The 18,544-nt window shown below is 39.4% G+C and overlaps 1 protein-coding gene across 1 annotated transcript in view; it reads right to left on the bottom strand.

Annotated features, from left to right (window-relative positions):
• LOC146004642 (high mobility group protein 20A) overlaps positions 1-17,869 on the bottom strand; it is a 30,895-nt gene extending 13,026 nt beyond the window's left edge. Inside the window, exons 1-4 of the mRNA XM_083143544.1 lie at positions 17,681-17,869; positions 15,436-15,506; positions 13,474-13,624; positions 3,745-4,002 (exon numbers count right to left, since the gene is read on the bottom strand). Coding sequence (XP_082999670.1) covers positions 3,745-4,002; positions 13,474-13,624; positions 15,436-15,506; positions 17,681-17,803 — 603 coding nt within the window. The 5' untranslated portion in view covers positions 17,804-17,869. The remainder of the gene's footprint in view (positions 1-3,744; positions 4,003-13,473; positions 13,625-15,435; positions 15,507-17,680) is intronic.
• Between the last annotated feature and the right edge of the window lie 675 nt (positions 17,870-18,544).

The raw sequence follows: 18,544 nt of genomic DNA on the forward strand, positions 1-18,544 counted from the left end.
TAGGTCTCCCAGGTTCAAATCCCAGCTGAGGGATGGATGTTTGTGAGTGTCCATTCATAAATTTCATCCTATCATCAATCATCCCATCTTCGCGATTAGCCAAAAGTGTCAGAAAAGCAAAGTAAAATGAACCAAATCAATCAAGAAGAAAAACTACTGTCTCCAAGGTTAAAACCTCTGTACCCTACTTAAAAGCGGAGGCTGTAAACGGGCACTCAGCACAAACAAGGACGAACGTAAGACAAAATGATGCCCCAGAGAGGATTATACCTGCTCTGCAAATTGGAGTGACAGTGTACTATGTGGAAGTGAGGTTGACTTCTCAGGTTACTCTTACATGTTCAGATATTTGTTGGTACCAGAGTTAAAATCTTAAAAGTTGAAAGAGGAGAAGGGATTGTTTATCCTTCTGTTTCACAAACACATATCTCAGGAACCTGAGTGGTTAGTAGTCCCGGTGCACTTAAGGCAAAGAGGGACAATTAACACATTGAATCCCAGGGTATTTAAATTGGCAATAACTCAGAAACCTGGGCATTTCATGTGATTTTCAACAATGTGAAACAATTTATTTTTTGGTCTTACTATACATGTGTTATACATAAAAATAAAGGCAATTTCTTTGCCTACAGAATAAAAAAGAAACAATTAGAATCTGTGTATTCTTGCATGTGCTAGAGATGTTCAACATAGTCCTTGTTTTTCATATAATGAAAAAGTCCATACTTCTAATACTAAACAGTGATGGCGATTGGGTTCCAAAACTAGGGGGGCAGGGTGCAAAAACTAGGGGGAGCAAGAACAATTTACTTTTCTTTGGTACATAAGGTATAGCATAGAATGGGGACAAAGGGGCAAAAAGTGGGGGGGGGCAACTGCCCCATGTCGCTCCCCCTAATCGCCGCCACTAACCCTTAGTATGAAACACAGGTGCTGTGCAAGTAAATAACTCATTACAAGTAAATAAATAAGTGTTCCATTTCGATATTTCAAGTAAACACATTGGTCAAGTGCATGGGCGCCCATAGGAGTTTTCTCGGCGGGTGGCCTTTGTAACTCCAAACATTCAAGTGATATTGCCCGTACTATGCACATGCATGGGACACTCGCCATATCCAGGATGCTCGTGCATAGCACGAGCATGAGATTCAATGTGTTAAGCATCAGTTGAGCATTTATTTCAATATAGTCAGATTGGCCACTGCTATTTAAAAAAGGGATTAGTATGCAAGAGAGTATGAATTTCTCTCCATGTTGCAAGTGGAAACTGTTCTCAAAGTTGATTATTAAGCTAGGCACGATGTTTGAAAAATATGATTAATAAGTATTTACAGAATTCCATGTATTCCTTATGGGAAATCAAGTTACGGCTAATCAAATTGGAGTTGCGACTTTTCCTACTACTATGACACAGTTCAACGTGTCCTTTTCCCGTCCATGTACTTTTATACGTCATTGTAAGTTTGATATTCCTGAGAGAACGAATAAAATAATGGTCCCATAAACCTAGTGCATTTCTCCTTGCCTCCTACAGCCATCCTGGCAGTGTTGCTAAAACTGATGTGCATAAAAGAGCTAAATTTCACCATTAATAGAGCTAAATATGACTTTCAAGGAACTAGATTAACGAAGGCTGCATAAAGTGCCTCCTAGGGTAATTTTAGGTGTCGGAGGGGTGGAGGTGCTGCTATTACCGTTAGCTTTAAAGTGATGGCAATTTATTCTTAATTTCCATTGTCTAGATTTGGTGGCATCACCCATCTCAATAATCCACTGATCCTCATAAGAAATTGAAAAAAAGGATTCCCGGATAACAATATTGTTATCTTCACCTTAGCCACGGTGCTATAAAGTAGCTGGGGAACTAAGAGGGGATGGGTGATGCAGCCAATATAACAATATCACGTCACGTGCAAAATGAACACTCATAGCAAAAGTTGGTATTTGAGGGCCGGACCCAGGGGTGGCATCATAGTGGGGAAGGGGGTGGGTGCCACAGTTCACAGACAAAGGAGTGCACGAAAGAGCCAGATCTGGCTCTAAAAGAGCAAAGTTGGCAACAGTGATCGGCAGCTGCCGCAGCAAGAAAGATCTAGGGGAAATTGTCTTCTCCCCCTTCAGTGGCATTTTGATGCAGTAGGTTTCCTGGAAACTTGTACTTGTGTTTGGCTTTACACAGGATTCTATTCAGCCATAAACACAAGCAGGTAAATCTCTCTATATGAACCTGAGCAAAGCCAGATTCAAGTGGGGTTTGGCATGAAACTCTGAATCCAACTCTTCATCTGTGCATCGGGGTTAAAGCTCATCTGGGCCTTTGGGCAACGTCAGGGCAGTTGCTTTAGAAATTTTCCTCTAATTTCGAAAAACAGCTGTGATATTCCAAAATATCGAATATTACACATGGTTTGAATTCTTTTTAGAGCAGTCACATGCATCTTTGCTTTCGCTATTGTCTACATATTCAGAGCGGCCACTCTAGGACCATGCTAAAATTCAAGTATAATTCCCAGTTTTCAAGGCAAACTTTCCAAAAATTCAAGGGTACAAGCAGGTGTTTTCTCTATTTCAAACTTAGGTATTACAGTCTCTCACCACCCACACACAAACACATACACACCAATGTATTAACAATACAAATGGTCTGTGCGATTCCAATGTATCCAAAAATTCTAATTCAATTCAATTGAGCGGTATATGTATTTAATGTAAGGTGCGGAGTTTACATTTGCCATTTCACATACTCAGACTAGAAATACATTTACAAACACAAGTCACACATGTTACGGAATATAATAATCTATGAAAAATTGTTATTTGTAAAAGAATTACAAATTTACCTAATCAACTTAAAAAAATCAACTTCAAGATATTTTATCTTGTAATAATCTTCCGTCTGTCAGATAGCTTGTTCTGCAAAGGACACTAACAGACTAAACGCATTGAGAAAATTCTCTTTTATTTTATTTTGCTCTTCCTTCCTCGATAAAAATAAAAGCTAAACTGTGAAACACTTGCCTCAGTATGTATTTATAAACTCAATGAAATTGAGATTCTTAAGTTGAAATTTTTCACATCTACGGAGAAAAATTGAAGCAGTATTCACACAATTTCCGGAGCAAATAATCCATGCATAATTCCCGGAATTCCTGGTGAATAGCCACCCTGATATTATCAATAGTTGAAGAGGCTTGTGCAGCCTCGAAACTATTGATAATATCTAGGCAACAGCGAGAGCAAACCACATGAAGAACCATGTGAATGTTCTAGAAGGAAATCTAAGCATATTATTTGATATTTTGGAATATCACAGTGGTTTTTCGGAAGGAGAGGAAATTTTGAAAAATCTGCCCTGGTGGTGGCCAAAGGCCCAGTCGAGACCTAAAGGAAATACCTGCATGGGAGAAACGTCTCCCATCCGTCCACTACAGGTTAAACTGAGGAAAATAGAAATCAATCCAAAACACAGCACCTACTGTTATGCTAAGTACAGATGAAAATTGTCTCAGAGTTTATCATTAAAAAAAAGTATTCCAATACTTCAAATTATTCCTTTTTGCTTATGTCTGTGTGAGCTATGGAGCTCAAGGCAGAGCTACTTGTCCAATGTCCCTTATGGGGTGCCTGTTGGTTTCATCTTGTACAGAAAGTTACCTATACTTTTGCCCACTGAGCTTACTTCATAGTAGCATCGTCATTTGCAAAACATCTTGAAAACCTATTAAACAATAGATCAATGATTACCTTTTTATCTTCTGTTGAGAGGGAATTCCACGTGTTGGCCAGGAGCTTTGTGAGCTCATGCTTGCTGGGTTCCTCCTGGTGCTCCATGATGTACTGCTCCGTCACCAAAGGCCTCTGCTCCTGGCAGAACTGGAAGAAAGGGTTGATCGGCTTCTTCGGTGCATTGGGATCGCTCTCCTTCTCACTTTTGCTCTTCCTCTTCGATGAAGAGCCACCCTTGCGAGACGGCTTCTCTCCAGAGCTGTTCACAGACGAATGCTGAAAAAAACATTGTAAAGAACATTATTGCTCACTCCGTATGCCAGGCATATGTTGGGTGTTTGTACATACCAAATACCTAACTATAAACATTCATTGGTTAAAAACTTGTTTATTAAAACCAAGTCCACTTCATGCACAGATAGGCTAATTGGGACTGGACGTACAGTTTTAAATGGGATCCGAAACACTGTCTGTGCAATGTGCCTCCACCGGGTATCAAACCTGGGACTCCTTGATTACAAGGTGACGGTTTTACTACTATGCCATCGGTGCAGTGGCTTTAGCAAAGAATTGTTACGTTGGTTTGTCACTAGGTGGCTTTGGTTATGGAAGGGGCATGGCTATATAGAACGAAAAGTCATAGCAGAGTGAGCCTCCAGAAGAAAAATTACTTGCTACTGATTAGCCGAGGGTATCGCACTTTAAGTTGAGTTTCCCCTTCTTAAATGTCAAAAAGGAAAAGGACGAGTTAAAATGGAACAAGGAGAGAAAGTAGAGGTGTTATTGTGGTGGTCTGGTATTCTAGTTGTTTTTTATAGAGTAGTTAGTTGGGTAATTTCTGTTAATTCACAGAACCTGTTGTTTTAAGTTAGGTAATAATAAAATAATAACCCGTGATGCAACAGACCGTGGGGGCCACAGATTACCTACTGACTGCCACCCTCACTCCCACCAGAGGTGATCATCCAACTCGTTACGGGGCGACGTGTGGTGACGACAAAACCCCAAGTCATTGTTGTAGGATTCCATGACCAGTTTATGTTACTCATTTGTAGCTCCCCAATTTCCTCACAATGATGTATGGCCACCCGTCCCACTCACAGGCCAAAATATCAGGAACAGTAGTTATGCTTCCCCACGGAACTCGAACATGCATCCTCAATCTGAACCCAAAAATTGTGCCTTATACTGTACGGCCACAGTGCAGGATGAAAGAACATCACTGCTCACTCTTCATGCACGGCATATGTTGTACATCTCAAATACATGATGAAGGTTGTGCGAATTACTCACAAGCTTAATATACCGTGCGTCCATTTCGATCTGCAGCCGAGAGATCGGGAGAAGCGTGGCGGGCGGCGCTGACGGAGATGCCGACATTTGCGGCCTGTAATGCCCGCTTATTTTTATAGACATATGCAGACATTTATATAAATATTGCAAAACGAGCACTAACCTGTGTTATAACACGCAAAAGTTCTTCTGTAATTCATCCAAGTTCTGCTCTTATATACACAAATAAATACGCTATAGAAACGATGTTAAGAGCCACAGATAATAAAGCATTTTAATCATAGTTTTGACCAGTAACGTCCTGCTTAAGTTTATATCCTTGAAAGAGTTTTGTGGCCATGGGAATCGTTTGGAGGTTTCGAATGTGCAACACTGTATCAGGATTACACTGCAGACGAAACCGATAAAAGTGAATGGTTTTCGTGAGCTTCCTTGCAATCCGAAATATCCGAGCTCGAGTTTTTTGTTCCTTCGTGACTAGATGAAGACAGAGTTGTAAATATAGTGGCGAGCAATGTAAACCAAGAGCATGTTAATTTCGTACTGTGCGCAAGAGTGTTATTCTTGGTTACTTGCAGTTACTTGTTTGTGTTATTGTAGTGTGTATGTGTGACGTGTCAGTGAGACGATTGGAATGCCAGCCGCAAGATTCACGTTAGAACAAAGATTTTTTATGTATGACACATACGTGAAAACAAACTCGTGTCGAGACGTGTGTAGGTAATTTGTACAGAAATTCCCATGCGTTTCAACTCCACACAGAGATACGGTTAGACATCTTGTCCTTAAATTACGAGAAACTGTATCGTTAAATTTTAAAACACCTAAGCAAAAACGACGGATTCTAACCGAAGCAAAACTCGCTGATATTGGTGCAGCGTTAGAACGTTCTCCAAACAAACCTCTACGCCGTGTTTCACAAGAGGTGGGCGTGTCAAAATCATCGGCACATACAGTCACTAAGCTACTAAAATTAAAACCATACTCTTATAACACAGGTTAGTGCTCGTTTTGCAATATTTATATAAATGTCTGCATATGTCCATAAAAATAAGCGGGCATTTCAGGCCGCAAATGTCGGCATCTTCGTCAGCGCCGCCCGCCACGCTTCTCCCGATCTCTCGGCTGCAGATCGAAATGGACGCACGGTATATATAATATTAACTTACGTTTTGCGAGTATCGAGGTAACCCTGCGACGTTTCAGGGCGCAACTGCATCTCTGAACCTAAGGAGAGTTCGACGTGGTTAATATTTATACATAACCTAAACGTGAGCAGCCTGAGGAAGGGAGAAGTTGCGCCCCGAAATCTCGCAGACCACGATACTCGCAAAACATAAGTTAATATTATATACCGCGTGAGGCACCTAAAAGTGCCACCTGAAATAGCAAAGAAACCAGAAACAGTAGCGATGTGAGGTTTGTGGGAAACAATAATATCAAATGGGGCTCGTAAATCGGAGGTATGGGGTGGGTCGAAAAATATCGACAAATGGGGCATCTGGAGCAGTCATATTTTTTTAAATGGAACGATATACAATAACATGCATAATATAAAAGAGCACACGCAGAGAAACACAACGCCGTTGGTCTCATGCATCTACTGCACATAGGAACGAAGATATGGCCATGTGAAAATATGTCAACAAACTAACAAGTGGCCCACTTGACCGTCAGTACCACGGCATGTAAGACTTCTCAGGTGCCTGACAGAACTGCCTTTACGCAGAGCAAGTTTTCATAGCAGGTCCACGAGATCGTGTTAGTTCATAGCAAGCAGTCGTAGTGGTAAGAGCTAAGATTATGGTGTTCACAAACATAGAAAAAGCGGACATGATCCTGATTTATGGGGAATGCCGAAAGAATGTCTCAGAAGCCTACCGTGTGTACGCAGAGAGATATCCGGACAGACGACAGCCATCTCGACGTCTGTTTGGTAAGTTACTTATTAAATTAAGAGACACCGGAAGTGTAACACCACGAGCACGTGTGCGGAACAAGCCAACTACAGGTGAGGCAAGTGCAACAAATGTTCTCGCCGCTGTTGCTGTGAATCCGCACGTTAGCTCCCGTGAAATTGCCAGGGATGCTGGGATGAGTCAGCGAAGTGTATTGTGCATTCTGCACACACACACAAGTTTCACCCATATCATATCTCCCTCCATCAGGAACTTCACGGGAATGATTTTGTGGACAGTGTTCGGTTTTGCACATGGATGTTACGACACGACACACCCGATTTGTCACGTATCCTCTTCACTGACGAGGCAACTTTTACCAATCATGGAAATGTCAACCTAAGGAACATGCACTATTGGTCGGTGACAAATCCACATTGGCTTCGCCAAGTGGAATGCCAGCACCCATGGAGTGTGAACGTGTGGTGTGGTATAGTGGGTGAACATCTCATTGGCTCTTTTTTTATACAAGGGACACTGAATGCTGACCGATACATACAGTTTTTACAACATGAACTGCCTGTACTATTGGAGGACAAACCACTTCAGACAAGGAGGGAAATGTGGTACCAACATGACGGGTGCCCAGCTCACAGTGCAAGACGCGCTACAGCATGTGTGGAAAATACATTTCCAAATCGTTGTATTGGACGTGGAGGGCCTGTCAAATGGCCGGCTCGTTCCCCAGATTTGACACCGTTAGACTTTTTCCTGTGGGGAAAGCTGAAGGACATTGTCTACCGGGATGTGCCAACAACTCCAGAGGATATGCAACACCGAATTACTGCGGCCTGTAGGGACATTCCCTACAAGATGCTACATTCTGTGCAACGATCTTTGCGTGGGCTCCTAGTTGCCTGTATCGCAGCTGACGGCCACCACTTTGAACACACACTTTGACAGGTTTTCGCTTCTTACGCAGTGGTTCTTCGACATACTGTCATGGTCATTTTCATTATGCTGTAACACTGTCAAATACATGGTGCTGACGATGTCTACTGTATTTTTTCTTCCTTTAACACGTTCTGTCTTCATCTTGTCCAATGGCTTCCGACATCTCATACTTGTACATGCCGTGGTACTGACGGTCAAGTGGGCCACTTGTTAGTTTGTTTACATATTTTCACATGGCCATATCTTCGTTCCTATGTGCAGTAGATGCATGAGACCAACGGCGTTGTGTTTCTCTGCGTGTGCTCTTTTATATTATGCATGTTATTGTATATCGTTCCATTTAAAAAAATATGACTTTGCTCCAGATGCCCCATTTGTCGATATTTTTCGACCCACCCCATACCTCCGATTTACGAGCCCCATTTGATATTATTGTTTCCCGCAAACCTCACATCGCTACTGTTTCTGGTTTCTTTGCTATTTCAGGTGGTACTTTTAGGTGCCTCATGCGGTATATACACACACACACACACACACATCTCAAATATCTAACTATAAACATTCATTGGTTTAAAAATTTGTTTACAGATGAAATATGCCGAAGCCACTTCCCGGCTAACACTTTTGGGTGCCGTGGCATACTTTGACCCTAGACCTAGTGCCACTGCCAATTGCTGGTTAAGCTTTGTAGGCAGTGGCGGCTCGTGGTGAACCAAAGTGGAGGGGCGATAGCTCACAAATTTGCTCTATTGATTTGCTTTATTTTACTTCGCCTTTTGTGCAACTTTTGGCTAATTTGGGAAGATGGGGATGAGTGATATAATGAAATTGATGAATGGGCACTCACAAACATCCATACCCAGGCCGGGATTCAAACCCGGGACCCCTGGCATCGTAGCGCGATGTGCTAACCACTCTTTTTTAATTTTTAAAAGGAATATCCCTACGCGGTGGTATCCCCCGTCATTTACACTTTTCAATTTTTACAGTATTCTCAGTTTTTCACGTTTGGACAAACACAAATACCCATGCCTTACCCGGGACTCGAACCCGGAACCCCTGACGTTGCAGCGCGCTGTGCTAACCACTCCGCCACGGGGGCCGACACAAATTTGCTGTACTAGTAATTTGAGTTTAAATGGTGAATTTCGTATAACAACCAATGTAATAAGAAATTGATACGTTCGTGTTTACCGAATATCATGTTTTACACGTTTGCACATATTATAATAAATTAATAATTATTTAACAGTAATGCGAAGAAGATGGAAGAAGAAATAGAATTCTAACAGATTTAGTCGTTTAACAGAGGGGAAAATTCAGAAGAAGGGATATTAATTTTTACACATCTTGATAAGCACAATGACGAATAGGTATTTACGTGCATTGATCGTGAAAATTTGTAGTAAAAAGGTTTCCTGTCCAACATTACTAATTGATTTGTGAAATAGGGCACCAAAATAAATATCTCACTGGAAAGGTGATATCTGCGTTACCAGAAGCTCTAAAGTAAAAACTTCAAACTTACCAGAAATCTTCAGACATGCTAGTAGCTAACTGAAATTCATCCTTCTGTCCTTCAACGCGAGATTTGAGATTGAACTCACGACCTCCCTTCTTTGACACTTGTTCTAGGTTTAAATTCGGCCTAGGTATTTTATGTTTATTTTTTCATCCAGACTACTTCTGATAGAAAAACTTCGCACCAACAATTTCTCCACACTGTTCATCGCGACAAATGCACAACTACAGCACACAACTACCGCAAAAGCTTCACTTTTCCATGGAAAACGAATAAACAACAAGTGTCAATACTATCGTCTTCCCATCCGGTCGTTTTATTGCTTCGGGGTTGCCAGACAATTTTGCCAAATTTTAAGAAATTTGTAGTCCACAGGTTCCTGTAGCGGCTCTTGGTGAGTTTAGATGACGAGTTTCTAATTTATTTAACATCCGCCTTGAAAACAAATTGGACAACTTTGTCACATTATCAGGGATTTTTTCAAACGTGCTGATCAAAACATGTAATTAAATCTACGTGATGTATTCCACATCATTGTAATCCAAATGTACTTTTGACTAAACTCAGAAAAAATACAACACATATACACGATAATTTTGCGTGTAACAAGAATCTATAGCAGACTTCCGTGGCTAGCATACCACATTTCAAAGCCAGGGCTCCTGGGTTCGAATCCCGGCATGGGTATGTGTGTTCTTTGTGAATGCCCTCAATCAATTTCATTATATCATCACTCATCCTCATCGTCGTGATTACCGAAAAGTAGCAGAAAGCGACGGTAAATAACAAAGATCAAGCAAGAGTCTGTTCATTTTCAGTTACCGATATTTTCTCTCCTCAATGGAAATTGCGTTATTTATTGCTCTACTCTTATGTCATAAGTGAATAAGATTATGGAATACAGAATGATTTTTTTCAACGGTTGGTAATTTTCTTTTTTACGTTAACTTCATTGCTTCTGGCAACTCTTCATTGTTTACCGTTCTCTGGAGAGAGGGCCAGTTTCGCCTAGGGGGTGGGTTTCGGACGACAAACCCTCCGTCCTCCCAACCAGAGATCCCGCGCGTGTTACTCCTTCAGTTCCCTCGCCTCTTACCCCGCGCGACCGCGCCTGAGAATGCTCTACGTCTCGTAAAGTGGGAGGACGGCGCCCCGCCACATTTCTCTCGTATTCCCCCGCATTCCGCGTTCCGTATTCCCCCGCACGGTGGCGTGCAAACTTCGCAATTGTCGCGGAACAATGAATACAGAACCGACTAACCAACGATCTATAAGCAATGGAATATTTGCAATTCAGACAATGTAAAAGCTAATATATAAATGTTAATGTAATGTTTGTTCACTTGTGGTTACACCCGGCAGTGCGGCGTCCGTACCGTCCTTATGAGCGGCCGCCCCTGTTTGTAGGCCTGTAATTTGTTACCTGACATATTATGCCACCATTCATCTTCAGAGTTGCAATTAATACAGAGAAAATTTACCTAAAATTACTGAACAGGGTGGCTACTCTAGGACCATGAAAAAATTCAAGTATAATTCCCGGTTTTCAAGGTGAACTTTACAAAAATTCAAGGTTACAAGTAGCTGTCTTGTCTATTTCAACCTTGCATAGTACCGCCTCTCACCAACCTGCCCCCTCCCCCCACACACAAATTATAAATAATTTAAAGGGGTGTGTGATTCCGATCCTATCCAAAAATTCTAATTCAAATAAATTAAAAGGTATATATCAGTCTATCTAGTAGATTGTTCTGCACAGGACACTAACAAAGTAAACTGATTGAATTATGTTTCATTTTCCATGCAGCTTTAGTTTCCTTCCTCGATACACATAAATGCCAAACTGTGAAAAACTTGCCTCAGGACATTCAATGGGAGTCAGAGTATTGAAAGTTGCAATTTTTCACGTCTACGGATAAAAATTCACGCAAAATGCACGTACAATTCTTGGAATTCCCAGTGAGTAGATACCCTACTGAAATACAATACAAGAAGAAGGCCACAGGATTTCTGATGCCCAACACTGAACTATGGCCATGAAGTGAGTTCTCAATGCATTCTCTTAGTTCAAACAGAAGTTTAAAACAGACATTCTAAATGATATACCCACCTCCTCCATTCACACAGCCAAACTTTCATTCGTATGGTTTCAGAAGAAGCTGTGAATCTAGAAGCTTACCAAATAGATAAAGTTGCTCATCAGTTCACTCCCACTCTGGCTGAGAAATATGTGAAGCCCTATCTCCACACTCCGTGGTAAGGTGCACTGCCCAGGGGATACTTTCACTTTATTTTTTACATATTTTTCAGATGTTGCTTAACACATTAACTGCCAGCTAAAAAATTATATTGGTATCAGGGGTACTGTTGTTTTCTAATTCCGCTTAGTAGCAGAATTAAATTAATTGGATGCAATATATATTGTAAAAACTACAATTTTCATGTAAATTTTATAACAATGGACATGTGCATAAAAGAGGACAAATTGTTTTGTAATCACAAATTGTAATCATTGTTACTAGGGTTGTATGAGTTGGAATTTAAAACTGATATTAACAAATAGTTTTCCAGAGTCTGGGTGTCTCATGGAGTCTGAAAAAAATGTCACATGGCATATTTGTTGAGTCTAAATATTTTAGAAATTATGTACTTTGAACTCAGACTCTGGAAAATAATCGCTCAAATAAACATTGAAGAGAGGTGTGTGTGTGTGTGTGTATATATATTAAATAGATATGGATGGATGGATTTTGTGATGAATATTTTAAAGCAAAGCTCTGGTAAATTGCTAAAATAGTGTTGCAGTGGGAAACTTTCAATATATTCAATAGTTTGAGTATTGATTCTGGTTCAAAGTGGTATTGGCTCAGCCCTAAATGAGACCTATTTCTATTATATTATTAATGCAAGGGTGTTTTGAAACGTTTTGCCTCCTACGCAATAACATCAATAATATGCAAGATACTTACATGAACTATATGTCTTCTTAAAGCTTGCAATGTCCTTTACCAGGGTGTCACTACTTTTCACCTTAGTCACCATCATTGTCCACACACAAATGCCAATGTCTAACAAGTTGTTGCATCCCGTTGGTGAAGAAATCAGGCATCTTCTCCTGGCATCGGTGACGCACCTCCGCATCACTGGTGTAACGGTGTCCTTCAGGAAGTCACAAGGTGCGAGATCTGGTCTGTACGGCGGGTGAGTTGGAATTTGAGACACTGCAATGCATCCTGTGTTTGGCGAGCACTATCATGTTGAAGAATTGCGTCCTTGCCAGATTGTCACCTTTCAGATTCCTTGCCCACCTCCTGACACTACTCACATCCACACAGGCATCAGCATAGATAGCACTTATTCGTCAAGGAATGTCAACAGGTGCACAACCCTCTGCTGTGAGGAATTCAATTACAGCACGTTGTTTCAACCATACAACCATGTACGTTGGCATTTTACTCATTATTGTGTGCTGTGATGTTGCAGGCAAACACCATTAGATGTCGCAACAGTCAGTGAATCAGCGATTATTCTCACACCAATTTCATGTGTCTCTGAGCAGTGTTGCCACAGTTATTGCATAGCACACAAAACTTTCCAGAATGCCCTTGTATATTTATTATTATTTTGTGTCACTTTTCTACTTCTTGGGTTACAGATGGAATTGTGATGGGGCAAAGACTCTGATACATCCATGCTAGATCAACGTTTGAAACTTGAACCTCTGACTGAGACATGTGCAGCACTAGGTAACTACAATGTAATTGAAGCCAGTGATATAAAAAAAAGGCAGCTATTTTCTACTTTTAACATACCTTTAAGAAAGGGAGGATAGAAATGGATGTTACATGGTGTCATTGTTGGACAAGCATTAAGAACAGTTATGCAGTTATGCATTGAAAGCACACATCTACAATATCAAATGGCACATAACTGTGTCACCAGCCCAGAATGTGTTAAATTTGAAGAAAAATAACACTAAAAGGTATAAAAAAGTCATTAATATAAAAAAGAAATAGTATGAAATAAATCAGGTTATGACAGTAGCTTATCATTATCTGACTAATTTACAAGCCCACTTACTTTATGTGAAGTGCTCGATTTTGGTGTCTCTGGTTCCTTTTTTGGTATGAGACCTCCAGAAGCTGCCAAAGAGTACTCGTCGGAAAGAGGTAAAGGAAGAGGAGCAGTTCGCCAGTTGTCTCCGTGCTTGTCTAAGCGGTCCATCAGGAATCTGAAACAAAGGTTTGCATACTCTAGTGTCAGCACTTTGTTATTTACATCATTTGTGGATGAAACACAAAATACACAACATCTAATGTGTTGGTATTTCCAAATGACCTATATTTGTTTATTTTCCAAAAAATTCAAAGATCTAAAAAAAATGTTTATTTTTAATGTGAAGTAAGTTGTCTTTCAAGAACTCAAACAGAAAGTTGCAACATGTTTTATGTACCAAATGCAAAAATATATAACAAGCAAGAAATAAAACCAGCTATTTTTTATGAAAAAATAGACTAAATGTAGCATTTTACAACTATGAAAAATAACCTGCAAACTGTGCAAATACCTTTTTGTTCCTACAAATGGCTTTCCTTTAACTGTTTGTTTCAAACCCGTTTCTTCAGGAAGTATCAGGAATTAAAACATTTAGCAAAGGTTTATAAAAATAAACAAAGATTATAAAAAAGCAAAGAAAAATTGAAAATTAGTTGTAACAATTATGATATAGAAACACAGTAGGTTGGAAGTGAAAAAATAAAACTTCTCAACAATCAACATGGAAGTAAAATTCCCGACAACTTCGGTGGGAATTGGGGGTGAACGAGTAAGAAATCAAGAAGAATTGATCCCATGTTGCTCAGGCAGTATCATTTGTTGTTTAAAACAGAGCTCCACAAACAGTATTCTATACCTTGGTCAGCCAAACTTTTACATTCTAGCATGATCCTCTCCATAGATGTCTGGAGAGAATTGGGTGGGGGGAGGCCCTTCTGGAAAGTGAATATCCAATAAAAAGGTATATATTTCACACATAATTTTATTTCAGTCACAGTAATTTATGTTAATTATTATAAGGATGTTGAACATGATAATTTCAAATTGAAGCAGTGTTTTTTTGTGGAGCCATCACTATTATGTGAAAAAAATATAACTCCCCCCCCAGAAAAAAATTCCATGATCCTCCCTTCCCCTTGTTTAATGTTTTAATTCGTTGGATGCCCTGAAGAAGGGCCTGGGAACAGGATCGAAACATTGGAGTGAAGAAGATAAAGACAGTCACTTGTCACAGGACAACCCAAATTTTTTTTTAACATTCTTCAAAATAAATCAAAATATTTTCAATGTCCAACTCACTCTTATCAGTTATGTTTTAATTAGTATGAAACATTTTACAATTATTACACTCACTGCACCCAATTCAAAATCTCCCTTCATCAAGCGCCGTATTTCGTCTTCTGATGTCAGGCTAATACTTTCATAGTTAGGATAAATGTAGTGTATTTATGCTACCTAAAAAGCCTAACATACACATGGAAGCATTTTGCACTCATGTCAGAAGATGAAATATGGTGCTTGAGGAAGGGGGATTTTGAGTTGGGTGCAGTCAACACCCAAATCAGCACTAGTGTCTGAATTAAATGGGGTGGCCCCTGCAACAGAGCAATTGGGCCACCCCATTTATTTCTTAGACTAGTGCTATTGCAGACTTCATGTCATTCTTTATGAATAAGGAAACCATTCTGGGGTTCTACATATTAGCTAAACAAAATCCTTGCAAATTCTGACAATTGTGCATTAAAATTGTGCCATTTTTTTTTTTCAGAAATAGTATGGTAGATACATTAAAATATTTTGACCACATTCCATAATGCAACAACTGAAGCAAATACAGGTCAGTCCACTTACCTCATCTTACTCTACCACAGAAGGAACAGTGTTTTTACACAGAAAATCAAAGTTCACAAAATGAATGCTGTGGTAACACAGACATTTGTAACAAATTGTGAAAACTCTACATGGCCTATTATGTACAATACTTACTTCCTTTCCTTCCTTGACCGTCTCAGCAATTTTCGTATTTGCTGGATTCTGTGCACCAACCTTTCGTTATCCTGTAAGAAACAAGTTCACTGGCAATAATGTTATACAGAAAATTACTTTTTTTTCCAGTGTGTTGACAGGACCAGGAAATTTTGTTATCAAATGTCGCCCCTCTTGCATTAGGATAGGCTCCGGCAGTTTTCCCATAATGTCATTCACATTTATTGTTGAAATATCACTTTTACGTAATATAAAAGTGGTTCCAGCATTAGGAAACCACACAAGTAACGGAGATATTTGATCGCAAAGTATGACCCGCGTAAGCACAAGGAACTCCTAATCCGCGACTACTATCACCCAAACAGCAGCAAAAAGTACACTCCTGGCTCAACAAAAACGTGAAATCACTATCGGTACTAAATATGGCCCTCCTAACCTAACAACCATTTCCAATACGAACGAGAATACAAAATTTTTGAAAGTTCTAAGAAAACAACGTGAAATCACTATTGTGACCAAGCCTGGCCCTCCTAACCTAACAACTATTTCCAATGCGAACAAAAATATATATAATTTTAAAAAGTACTAACATTGAAACAATGCACTTTCTGGTACGTGGTTGCAGGGGCGAAATGTGTCAATTGGCAGACTAATCACACGTTTTCATTGATAGCACATACCACACTAAAAAAAACAAGGCCACCTTCCAAAGAAAATCCAGGGCAGTATCAGTACTTATTGCACAACACTTTAGCAACCTTGTGTTCTGACATCACAGGGGCTACGTTGCTAGGTTAGGCTAGCTAGGTTTAGTACTCTTAGCCTAAATAATAATTTGCCATTGTATTTATGCTAATGCTACCTAACTAACCTCGTACGCATTCCTCGTATACCGAAACATCGTCTGCAGTAAATCTCGCGTTCCCTGACGTAACACCAGGATTGCCAACCTTCAATCTCCGATATTTACAACACGGTTCCAAGTTACAAAACACATACAACGTAACAACATGTTCCTTCATATCACATGCAGCTGGCAACGATGAAAATGACGTCATAAATAGTCCCATCAAAAAACTCTCATTACTCCAGTATAATAAATCTCCTAAAGCTAAAAACAATACAAATCGTTCGTATAGAACATAATCTTCATAAATGACACAAAAATCATCGGAGCAAATACAGAATACCGGAAGTACCTTCAATTGCTTTCAAATTCGGCATACTCACTAATTTTGACCTTGGAATCACGAATCTGCAGTTAAAATTTGGCGGTCACGTCTAGAAATTGCGAAATAAGTATAAAAAAAAAAAAAAAAAAAAAAAAAGGTGGGTCCGTGAACGGAGTAAACACCATTGATTTATGAAGAAAACAACTATTTTTTGCGATGATTAGCGTTTCAAAACTATGTTTACAATCACCCTTAATTTTTACTATGCTTGCCTAACCTAACCTAACCGTGAATGGTTTGAGGGGTAAACATATTTTTCAACTTTACGCAATACGCCATTTTCTCACATGCAAATGAACGCTCCATGCAATGGGTGTCTCAATTATTGCACAACACTTCAGCAACGTTGTGTAATGACTACGGTAGCAAACCATTGTGCGGAAAGGAAGACGTCTTCATATCAGAAACATGGTTTCCATGTTATTGCATAGCAGTAATTGACAAGCTTATTTTGCAATTTGTAGACGTGACCGCCAATTTTTAACTGCAGTTTCGTGATTACAAGGCCAGAATTAGTGAGTATGCCGGATTTTAGAGTAATCGGAGATACTTCCGGTATTCTGAATATAAACCAAATCATCACCTTACCGTGGGGGTACAGAGGGTCGACGATACCGAAATTGGAATTAAACAATCGGAACTTGAGCCAACAAATGGCCGCTAGCTATGGGTGAGGAGGTGTAAAGGTTGTTTTATGTCCACTTTATCCTCAGATAAGACTATTCGGGACTGGACCCACAGTTTAAAGTAAACTCCCCTGTGATCTCACCGGAGATCAAATCCTGGGATCCTTTGGTTACGAGGAGGGGGTGGGGGTAAATTGACAATAATTTATATTTATGGTTTTGGGAATGTCAGAGATGTGTCGATAACCCACTTGTTTTTATTTCATTAAAATCACGAACACACACGCAATCATTTCTTAAGGACAAATTTCAAGGCACTGATAGTTATTTCTTACGAAACAGTCGTATTTGCATTAAAACCTAAACTACTTCTAATATATGTATTACCTGCTGTAAAATTTCACATCGTTCTAACAGTAACTGGTACTTTCGACGATAGGTATCAACTTCACCGCTCTCAACTTCATCATCGGAATCGTCGGATAACATAGCTGAACCTGGAACTATCATATCAGATAAGGGTGAAAGAAAATTACAGTTTTGTTTTGCTTCGTGCGATTCGCCAATCGCTTTGCTTCACAGATTATCCCTTTTCTGACTACGAGATTAAGCAAAAGAGGTACGACGTTCTAGAAGCAAATGTAATATTATTCACATTACATGGCTAAGTAAATTTGCTTAACTTGGTCAGATGTCGAAAGTAGAAAAGAGATGAAATACTTAATGCTGACTTCTGATTCTGATACAATTTTGCATCGTTTTATATTATTCACTTGCTAAATGTCAAAAGATGACTCAAAGTAATAGTATTTCTTATATTTCCCTGAAAGAAGAATAATAATTAACATTCTAACAATTCACGTAACTTTAAGAGAGTGAGGAGAATCAGTGGTGCTAACCATAGATATTACTTCTGCTGCGAATAGAACAATGAACCGTAGTAGCAAAAACGATGTTTATGATTGGGGTACGTGAAAAATGAAAATTGTTATCCCAATTTAATTGTAACATGAATTAAATATTAAGAATATTAAAATGAAAAACATACTTGTGCTTTGCAGATATTCGGAAACGCATTATCTTCACCTCGCAACTATTCTAATGAATTCAATCGCAAATGCGAACTTGTTGTTAGAATGTTAACTGATGAATGAATTTACTTTAGAGTGGCTAATATACGGACAAATTTTGAAACATTTATAATTAAAACAAATATAATTTTGATATTTTAAAATCGTATACAGTACCATT

This window comes from Lepisma saccharinum, chromosome 22, assembly GCF_977018435.1.
Source record: "Lepisma saccharinum chromosome 22, izLepSacc3.1, whole genome shotgun sequence".
Lineage (NCBI taxonomy): Eukaryota > Metazoa > Arthropoda > Insecta > Zygentoma > Lepismatidae > Lepisma > Lepisma saccharinum.